Genomic DNA, 11,327 nt, shown 5'->3' on the forward strand with positions numbered 1-11,327 from the left:
TATATATATATATAAGAAAATAAACAACGGTGAGTATGAGAAACCGAAGCGAAAAACAGTCGTGATAAATATTGTCATGGGAAGGGGTGCGCGTACACTCGAACCCGGAAACTTAATAAAGTAAATAAATAATGTATTGGAAAGGAGTGTAATAACACCTGAACCTGGGAAATTGTAATAGCAACAAATGACAAGGATATGGTTATGGGCTTGGCCAAACGAAATAAGACATGTAGAAACATCGTTTGTAACAATAAACGATGTGGACAAATTCCATACAACAATATAGAGCAATAAAACGAAGTAAATTGATTTCGCTATTATTACAATGGATTAAGGTCAAAAATGAGAAAAATTAAGACTCGGACAGAAATATCCTCGAAAAAAAGAAAGCTAAATGAGTAATACGTATTATTCGCTACTGTTAATAACGAGATATCAATAAATAAGGACTTAGAAACTTGGGTATGGGTAACTATCCAAGTAACAGGTTATTAATAAAATCCTTATGGGGTAGAATGATGATCACATTGATGGGTGTGATTGTACAAAGGATTAGTAAAATGAATTAAAAAGTGTTGAAACAAAATGACACGAGTAAAAGATGATCTACGGAATCATCATGACCCTCGGGATTATAAACCATGTAAGAGTTTAAAGGATTAAATGAACCACGTGTCAGCAATAGAAGGGAATAAACTAAAAAGGGGAGAAAGCCTAAAGAAATAACCTATGGGGCTAAGCAAAAGAACCTACGGGTCACTTGGGGTAAAAACGCGAAGAATGGTTACAATTCCCCGCGTACTATAATAGCGGAAAAGAATAAATTCTGTCGTCAATTCCTGAATATGAGTAATTGACATGAGTTAAAGAGATAGACATTAAACTAAGATTTAGTTTTAGTAAGAAACAACGCTTAACAAATATGAATATTATGGGACAAATTAGAAAAATAGTTGATAACAAAGAATATAGGTCTTAACACCGATAGATGTAAGACGGTACGTTGGAAAGAAGATTTTGATAAAGAAAAGTTTGTAAAAACTTAAACATGACGTGATGTGGTGCGGTCATAATCATAAAAGTGACATAGAATATAATCAAGTTGTAGCACAAGTTATGGGATAGGAGATCATAAACTCACATAAGTCCGAATATGATGAAGGGATAAATCCAAATTTACGAGGCATGAGGTGACGGGGACTAATCAGTCTAACCGATAAGATCACCCAAGGTCAAAATAGTGTTGTGATTTACATAAAACACTTGGCAATATAGGGCGATATAGAATAAACATGTTGACGAACTCGTACTATTGAGTGGTCAAGAGGCAATTGGGCCGAGTAGGCTGCAAGTTTAGAAATACAGGACATAAGTTAAAGTCCATGAGGACTTACGCATGGAACGCATGCGTCGAGGCAAATGATGGCTTTTGACTAAAAGAAATAATGTCTGAAAAACGAAACTAAGGGAGTTTGGCACAAACCAAAAGAACCACGTAAAGAAGGTTTCGGGGGCGAAACCTCTTTAAGGGGGGTGGACTTGTAACACCCCGAAAATATAAAATTACATATTAGAATTATAAAACATTAAATAAACAAGAACAAACTAACTAGGACTAAATAACCTAGTTAGTTACAAGTCTTGTAGTAACTCATAAGTGGGTTAAAACACTCAAAATATGAACTAAAGGAAATTAGAGGGACCAAAGGTATCAAAAATGAAACTAATTATAATAAAAACCATTTTTAATCACAAAACACACATTTAAGTGTGTTGGGATCGATCAAACACAGAAGGGGGCGACCAGAGCTTCTCCAAACCCTAGTTCATGGTATTTGATCAAATTGAAGACCAAATTCTGTCCCAAATCAAAATCCGAACATAGATTAGTGATCACCTCAGTGAAAGGGATCATAAGGTATGTAAATTTTGTGGAAAAATTCTCATTTAAATTTCTGAATGAACATGGGGAATTCAAATTAGATGTTACATGTGTGTTGTATAGATGAAATTAGAGTAATATGATGTCTAGGGATAAACCGTAGATGATTTCTTGTTAAAATTATGCTTGATACTAGTGGGGTTCATAATCACCATTGTAGGTGATTAAGGGGTTTTGTAGAAACTTGATAAACACTAGGATTATGATTCTCATCTAGTGTAATCCGAGTTTTAGGAAGTAATTTCTGAAATATTGATGTTAAAAACATGTGTAAATTGCCTAATTGATGTTAATCTTGGCTAAACAAAAAGTTATGAACATTAATGATAAGTTATGAGAAATTATGCCCTTAAGGTGTTTGTGAAAATGCCTAAAAGAAGATTAAAAACTGGAAATTTGAGTTAAAACGCGTGTTTGTAGAGTTATGGCAAACTATGCGTATTATGTAAACAAAAGAGTTCTAAATGGGTTGTGATTGAACTCTATAGGAAAGGAAACCGGAGCGTCAAGTGGACAAGCCGGTGGTGACGCGCGATTGAAAGGTGTGCTTTGAAAGGTACGTGACTTTGGTCCCATTACATTACGTATAAACGTTTGGTTTTAGCTTGTTAATAGTGTCATAATGTAGTATATGCGTTTAACGTGTCATTTAAGTGGCGAAGCCCACTCGACATTCAAACGGGTCAAAATATTGGTTAAAAATAGTTTGGCTTGACATTAAAGTGAGGATTTTCACTCTCAACCAAAGGGGTCAAAACTATGTCCTTATATCGATTCTTGCGCGTAAAGACTTGAAAATCTCATATTGCGCTGGTGCTAGATAGCAATTTTAGAAATGAATGGTTATACTAAGTTAAGGTTATGAATCCGTGTCATCAGGTCGAATGGTAGAAACTAGTTGCAAGAATTGCATAAAGTGGCAATGCTTGAATTTATAGAAAACAAGCATGAAATTCGAATACGAGCGTAAAGCCATGTAATGGTATGGATACGCCAAAAATTTCAAGCCCGGGGAATGGGTAAATAAGATTAGAATGACAAAGAATAAATTGGCGAACAATTTGCACACTTAGTTAATGGGTCGAATAATCGAAACAAGGATTTTGTGGCCATTCATTCATAATCCGGGTTTCGTTAAGTGAAATTTATATGGTTAGATCCGTAATTTTAATACGGACATATAGGAAAAAGAATCGGCTAAAACGGATATGTAAATAAAAAGTTATGGGGAATTAAGCAAAAAAAATATAAGAAGGCTGAGTTGGGCGAACCGTGGGCCACAGTCCTGAACCGTGGCTCACAGTCTGGCAATTCTGTTCTGAACTGGGCGAACCGTGGGCCACTGTCCTGAACCGTGGCTCACAGTCTGGCAATTCTGTTTTGAGCTGGGCGAACCGTGGGCCACAGTCCTGAACCGTGGTTCACAGTTTGGCAGTTAATTTGTTTGTTTTTCATTATTTAAGCAATAGAACTCGTTTTTACTTAATATTAACACGTCAAAACTAACGATTATTGTGGTTTTGACCATAGGTGATGCTCGTTTGTTGTGGATATTGATCAAGCAAGGAAATCAAGAACCGAACACAAGTTTTGAATGCTTCCACGCTAATCTAATCTAGTTTTAAAACATGTTGTTTTGTAAACTCTTTTGAATGTTGAACATTTTAATCTAGTTAGTCGACTATGTTTAAATACTATAATGATGTAAATCTTAGTTATTAACTAAACTTTTGTTGGTCATGTATTTCGAATTAAAAAGTCTGCATTTTATGGTTATAAAATGAAATTATAAGACGAGTGTTACATTTAGAATAGTCATACTTTTGTTTCGTTTGCGTTTTACAGGCCTTGGTTGATAAGGTCAACTGAAAAGAGAGGAAAACAAGTTAAATCATACTAAAACCAAGTGCCGGGACGTGAACGGGAGCTCGGGAGTTGAAACAAATTAAAAAATAGAATTTTAGTGCCTGTCGCGCGGAGCTCTAGTTGTGAGGAGCTCTAGTTGACCCGGATTAACCAAGACGCTTAGCGTTGCGCGAAGATAGAAGACATCCTCTTCGCGTGCCGCGAAGAGGTATTATGTCGCGGCTGATTTGATTTGCGCCAGGGTTGTTAATTTGATGCTTATTTTTACCATATATAAACATCCTAAAACCCCAATAAACCCTATTTCACGAATTTGCAACCCTTGGAGCATAAATTCAGCTGGATTTGAAGTGTTTTTGGAGCATTCGAAGCATCGGTTGAAGATGGGAAGCATAAGGAAGCACTCGGGTCGTTTGTTTTAGTAGCGGGTTCTTTTATTTTCAAATTTCTTCTTTTAATCATGTTTCTCTACTTTGAAAATACTTGTTCTTTGTGTTTAATTTCAGTTATGCTTGGCTAAGAACCTTTAACTGCCTAGACTTGGATAATGGATTTATAACTCTTGATTTTTATTATGTTTCATTAGTTATTTATGGGTTGTTTATAAAAGTAGTCGGTTTGTTATTTGGGTTTAATGTGTTTGCATGCTTTAAGTTGTTTTATTAACTTTTGTTGCTTCGTATGAATTTTGGTTAGTGTCTATATCACGGAATAAATTCATACTAGCTTATAAGTTTTGGTGAGTGTCTATATCATGGAATAAATTTATAATCTTTAGGGTTAATCGGCTGATACACCTTAGAAGTAATAATTGGTAATTTAATAAATTGAAGTGTTATACTAATTTCAATAGCTGTGAGGTGCGAAATTATTGTAAGGTCTTCGTCATTAAATTGGTAGGTAGGATACTGTGAGGAGTCTGAACTAGTTTCCTTAGTGATAGTTGTCTAACAATTTAAACTGAAACTCCAAACTTATCCTAGGTTTATAACCCGTGAGGGAGTGAATCATATGTCACACCCCAATATTTCCACATATTACCGGTGGGCCCGACGGGGAGTATCGTGACGTAGTTGATATCATCATTGTCAATACACACAATATTATAGCACAGCGGAAGGCTTGGTGAATAAACTATTACAAACCATATTGTCTGAGTGTTGGAGTTTATGAATATACAGACTGGAATGTAATAAGATCCACAGGCGGATCATAAATGTACAAAGAAACAAAAACAACAGACTTCAGGTATCTTATGGATTTGCAAGATCCTCTATTGACACCCTATAGCTCCAGCCTACTACAAGAGGTACCTGTCAATCAGTCTTTAAGAAATACGTCAGTTTACACTGGTAAATACAATTTAACTGACTCTTTTTTTAAAACATTTATGAAAATTGATTTAAGTGCACATGGCACAAATCATTTACAACTTGGGACAATTATTTAAAGATAATCTTGTATACTGATTTATATGTTTGTCATACAATTGGGGCCGGTTGGAAGCCGGTCATGATTAACCGACTCACCACTTATAGAACCCGCAAAGGAGTTATCCCCAACATGTGGGTTTATATATATTATTTAGAATTTGCATCTGTCACGTGTATGCCTACACCCCGTGCATAGGTCGTGGCCATTTTCAAATGGAATGAGCCAAGGATATCCAGGACACGGTCGATTTAACCCCCAATGCTTATGTTATCAAACAAAACAGATTAAAACGGGTTATGTAAATTTATTAATCACAATCCGATTAAATGATTTCATACCCGACCAAGTGGTATTATTATAATATCATATCCCAAGCCTGTATACGGGAAAATAAGTTAAAAGTATTTACCTGATGCTAGCAGTAAAATTCCTAAAGCTTTTTGAAGGCACCTTCTACCGGAAGCTATTTAATCTGTATAGAAGGTTTAATAACCTATTAGGATGCTAACGAGTCTTTAATTAAGTCAAGGACTTAGACCGGCTAGCAAGAAGGAAACCTTACGGTTCTAAACGCTAGATTAAGCGGTGACCGGAATAGAATGTGATTTAGACCCGACAAGCTTGGATACTTGTATAATATGGGTAAACTAAATACATTCTGGAAATTGAGAATTTAATGATAAGGTTAAGCTCGTTTCGGCTATTTTACGTAAACTAGTCACGTAAACCGACCCGAACGCATAAACGCGCAACGGGTAACCAATTGTATTATATATAGGTCTTAATCGTTATTATGCTCAAAATATGTTAATACATCAGTAGGATGTTAACATATATGCCCAAAAAGTAGTTTAAACCAAAATAAGTCCCATAAGGGCATTTTGGTAATTTCAATGCCCATAAAAGAGTTTAAATATTAAACTGAGTTTCAGGTCTGATCTAGTTAACAAAAATATGTATTTATATGAGTTATAACAGTAGGGTATTTTATATATGTGAAATTTATCTTATATAACTAATCTATGCACCGTAGGGGCATTTTGGTAATTTTACATAGGCTTTAAAGGTCAAAATAGACTTCTGAGTTTAAAAACTTTGGTGTTCTATATAATTATATAAATTAACTTAAAACATCAGTGAGTAATAAGTTTTATATGCCAAAAATAGTTTTGACCCAAACTAGGTGCTTAAAACGCTTAAAAATCGGTTTTAAGGGATATTTAGGTTAAAATAGGAAATCTGAGTTTTTGATCAGTTTATAAAGTTCAAAACACTTTATTTATCTAATAGGATCAGTAGAAAAAGGTTTGGCATTAAAATGTTATGTATAACTCATTTTATGCACAAAAAGGTTAAAACCGACAATTACCGAATTTAAGCTATAATCCTATGTTATGCTCAGCCTAAAAATAAATAAAAATCTTCAAAAATCCCAAAATATTATTTTACATCAGTAGGTAAAAATTTTGGTATCAAAAATCGGGTTTAGATAGGCTTTATGCTAATTACGCCAATTAAATAATAAAAAGCTCCTTAATTACGCTATTGAGCATAACTCCTATTCTATACCTCAAACTGATGTCAAATTTTCGGGACATGTCTAAATATCAGAAGCAAAGGTGTTAGTCCATTCACATTGCTAAATCTCAGTTGTATGTCAAAAGGGCATTTATGGCATTACTAAGCATAATTACGATCAAGTGCATATAATTCAAACCACTAGGCACCATGCAATATAACTCCAGAGGGTTATACTACTAAGTAATGTGGGCCTAATGGAAGCTTAAAACATGGGAGAATTAAGCTTGAATAGGTCAGAACTAAAAGTCAAAGCAAAAGTCAAGCTTTTGCGACTTTCGGTTATAAACTGACCTTAGACTATTAATTGCCGGGTTAGGACTGATAAAACATGTTTTAATATTAATTACCAAGTCATTTAGAACCTCTAGTTTATTAATTTTAATTATTTTCAAACATTCTATCCGGTTTGACTTTTTGTCAAATGACTTTGACCCGACAATTGACAAGTCAAACGAGATAATTAAGAGGTGCCCTTTTTGGGGTTAGTCACCTACCTTAATATGGTCCCATAACCACTTTCAATTTGATCAGTGGTTGGTCCATATGCAATTAAAACGACTAAACAAGTAATTAGAGGCTTACTAAAGGTCCTAGCTGTCTTTTTTACACTTCAAATTCTTCTCCTAGTCCTTAGCAAGCTCCAGATGCAGGTCCTTTGAAGTTGTTTGCAAATGTGCTTATGAACATAAGAACGAGTCCCTTTATATAGCCAATTGCAAGATCATAGATCACTTCCAGGTGTAATGGGACATCCTAGGATCACTCCAGGTGTCCTAGATGATTTATAAACCGACTTATAGCTCTTAGAAATTGATATCTTTGAGGTTAAGGCGGTGGAACAGTCAAAACCCGCACCTGGCAGCTTGTTACTAAACTGGCAGTCTCATGCGACCCGCGTAAGAGTCCTTAAGGACTTACGCGGCCCGCCTGGACCCTGGAAACTGGCAAAACATGTTTGTAACTTGGCAGCTTTAGTCCCTGATCGATTTTAACCCTTTTTAAATATCCTTATGAATGCAAGTTTCATCAAGTTGACATTTATAGCCCAAAGTTTTTGAAAACATGCTTAACGATCTCGAAACCACGTGAAATTTTTATCACTTATTCTTGGGAGTATATTTGAATATTTCGAAGCCTCGGTTTCGTTAAAAGGCACTCAGAGGTCAGAATTGACATATTGACACGTTTAACCCTTGTAGTTTTATAATCTTCCGATTATTTTCACAAACGGCTTCCTATATCCAATTGATCACCCGTTTAAGAATATTTTCTTCACGTATGGTCATTCAGAGGCACAAGTTTGGCATGTTGACACTTTTAGTCCCTTCGCTTACATATTTTCACTGTTTGTCAACTTTAGTCCCTCAAACTAAATCTTTCACATATTTAGAGTTTAGGACACGTGTCTATACATAATTGGACACGTTTTTACGTGGTGTTACATCCTCACCCCCTTAAAAGAAATCTCGACCCCGAGATTTACTGGAATAAGTGAGGGTATTTCTGTCTCATAGTGGACTCGACTTCCCACATATACTCAGGACCTCTTCGAGCGTCCCATTTGACCTTTACTATAGGCACATGCTTTCTTTGGAGCTTTTTAACCTGTCGATCCTCGATCGATATAGGTCTTTCAACAAATCTCAAGCTTTCATCAATCTGCACGTCTTTATGAGATATAGCTAGTGATTCATCGGCTAGGCATTTCTTGAGATTGCAAATGTGGAATACATTATGAATTCCACTCAGCTCCTCTGGCAAGTTTAGCTTATAAGCTACACATCCGACACATTCAACAATATCGAATGGTCCAATATATCTAGGGCTCAACTTGCCCTTTTTACCAAAACGCATCACACCTTTCCAGGGTGACACTTTCAACAGAACTTTATCGCCTACCTCAAACTTTAGAGGTTTTCGCCTCTTATCAGCATAACTTTTCTGCCTATCCCTGGCAGCTTTCAGGCGATCACGAATTTGGACAATCTTTGTCCGTTGTTTCAAGGACTATATCAGGTCCTGATAACTGAGCTTCTCCTACTTCTGCCCAACAGACAGGCGTTCTGCATTTCCTACCATATAATGCCTCAAAAGGCACAGCCTGAATGCTTGTATGGTAGCTATTGTTGTAGGAGAACTCGATCAATGGCAGGTGGTCATCCCAACTACCACCTAAATCAATAACACATGCACGAAGCATGTCTTCCAAAGTTTGAATTATACGCTCACTCTGTCCATCAGTCTGAGGGTGGTAAGCAGTACTAAAATTTAAACGCGTGCCCAAAGATTGTTGGAAACTTTTCCAAAAATGAGAGGTGTATCTAGTATCTCTATCCGAGATAATAGACACCGGTACACCATGAAGAGCTACAATCTTGTCTACATACAACTGGGCTAATTTGTCGGAGCTATGAGTCTTCTTGATGGGCAAGAAATATGCTGACTTTGTCAGCCTATCAACTATTACCCATATGGTATCATTTCCATGCCTTGTTTTAGGTAACTTGGTTATAAAATCCATAGTTACCATTTCCCACTTCCATGTGGGGAGTTCGGGCTGTTGTAGAAGACCTGATGTCTTTTGATGTTCAGCTTTAATCTGAGCACATGTCAGGCACTTAGCTACATGTGTGGCAATAGATTTCTTCAAACCTATCCACCAATAATTAACCTTCAAATCTTGGTACATTTTGTCACCTCCAAGGTGAACTGAGTACTTGGAGTTATGGGCTTCCTGGAGGATTACATCTCGAAGTCCTCCTTGAATAGGAACCCAAATTCTTCCATTCATTCTGAGGATTCCATCCTTCCCAGGTGCTAACTTTTCAGCAGTTACACCTATTAGTTGGTTAACCGCAATTTGAAATGATGCCAGGAATAACAGAAAATGGGGCGCGGTGTAAGTTGTGGCGGAGGACAGAGTTCTTTAGGTTACTTGTTCGGGAGTGGTGAAGAGGGTGCGGGCAATACTCAACCGCCACCACAGAACCCTGGTGAAGAGGCTGCTGCAACCACTGAGCCAACTCCGGACGCTTCAGAGGCGTCTGATGTTAACACCGCCACTGGAACCGATGAATCTTCTCAAAAACCGGCTGAATCTTATACTATCATCAACCAAAATCCTAATCCTTCTACTCATGACGCAACAACCAACAATTACCACAGGGCAGATGGACAGAATTGTGGCAATTTTATCACTGTATGATATTTCGATTCAGTTTTAGAGTCTGGGTGTGAATTTCTTACACGACAAACCGAACACGAAATTTGCAAGTTTGGGTTTTGTCTAAAGTAGTGGCGGACCTACCCATAGTCGTGGGTGGGCGGCCGTACCCCTTGAAAAAAAATTAGTGTCTATTTTAGGCAAAAAAACCCCACCGCGCCCCATGAAAATATGGTTGAACGACTCATCTGCACCCCAGCAAATAATTTCTGGGTCCGCCGCTGATCTAAACGGGACTTAAAAGAGAAATTTACATAACATTTTATAATTAAAACGTAATTATTTTATATACATTGTATTTCTTGTTGTAAAATTTATTTTTGGAACACTAATATGCGAAAAAGACAACAAATAAAAAAATTGGGTTAAAGGGTCGTGTTTTGGTCAATCTACGAATATTCATGTCGTGTTAGGGTTTAAATGTCTGATACAATTTTCTGATTCGGGTTGTGTTCAGCTTCATGTAAAATTTTCGGGTTCGAGTCAGGTTGGGCACGCCAACTCACGAACACGACCTAACATTTTAATTATCATATAATCCTATAATTGAAGTTACGTGTGTGTGATTTGTTTCAGGACCGACCTTCAACTAAGGTCCATGCCGCTCCAGGTGGCAATTCTTCCCTGGGTTACCTCTTTGGTGACGACAAGAAATGAATGATGGAGTTGCTTGTGCACGTGTGAGGTACAGCTGCTACTTGTGCCTCAACATCATCTAGTTTCATTATCATATGCTAATTAATTTCGAATTCCAGCTTATATGCTGTCATTATAGTAATGTATCCTTGATGCACCATCTGAAAAAGAGTCATTTGGTATTTTCTATGTTATATAATAATGTTTGGTTTAATATATTTGCTTAATTAGTGCTTAATTACATTAGATATAAATAACATGGAATAAAATTAGGAGTGTTTTGAGGGTTTAATACAATAATAAGAATATCTAGGTGTCACTTGTTCTCATTGTTTAATTACGAACCTAGAAGGGAAGTATTTTAGAGTATCACGTTGCAGAAAAATCATCCTTAAAAAATTGACCGAGTTGCTATTTGCTAACTATTTTGTAGGTTGGATCAATTATTTTTATTATTATTCTTAATATTATTATTAATATCATCCATATTATATATGATCCCATTTTTATAAAATTAACCAAATTTTACTTTGAAAGTGTAAAATCCTTATTGTGTACCAAAACTCTTTATCCTTCACTAACAACAATGTAAAGAAGCTGCAACATCTGGTTCAATCCATAACTCTAGGCTCTTCTCCCCTC

The 11,327-nt window shown here is 36.3% G+C and overlaps 1 protein-coding gene across 1 annotated transcript; it reads left to right on the forward strand.

Annotated features, from left to right (window-relative positions):
* The first annotated feature begins 9,687 nt into the window (after positions 1 to 9,687).
* LOC110895427 (protein SPIRAL1-like 1) lies at positions 9,688 to 10,923 on the forward strand. The gene is made up of 2 exons (XM_022142740.2): positions 9,688 to 10,025; positions 10,626 to 10,923. The coding sequence occupies exons 1-2, from the start codon at positions 9,714 to 9,716 to the stop codon at positions 10,704 to 10,706; spliced, it is 393 nt and encodes a 130-aa protein (XP_021998432.1). The 5' UTR covers positions 9,688 to 9,713; the 3' UTR covers positions 10,707 to 10,923.
* The last annotated feature ends 404 nt before the right edge of the window (positions 10,924 to 11,327 follow it).

The sequence above is a fragment of the Helianthus annuus genome, unplaced genomic scaffold, assembly GCF_002127325.2.
Source record: "Helianthus annuus cultivar XRQ/B unplaced genomic scaffold, HanXRQr2.0-SUNRISE HanXRQChr00c007, whole genome shotgun sequence".
NCBI classification, from domain to species: domain Eukaryota; kingdom Viridiplantae; phylum Streptophyta; class Magnoliopsida; order Asterales; family Asteraceae; genus Helianthus; species Helianthus annuus.

Coding starts and splice junctions, on each gene's coding strand:
- LOC110895427 (XM_022142740.2), top strand. CDS start 9,714: ATGGGGCGCGGTGTAAGTTGTGGCGGAGGACAGAGTTCTTTAGGTTAC. Junction 10,026..10,625: donor ATTGTGGCAATTTTATCACT/GTATGATATTTC, acceptor GATTTGTTTCAG/GACCGACCTTCAACTAAGGT.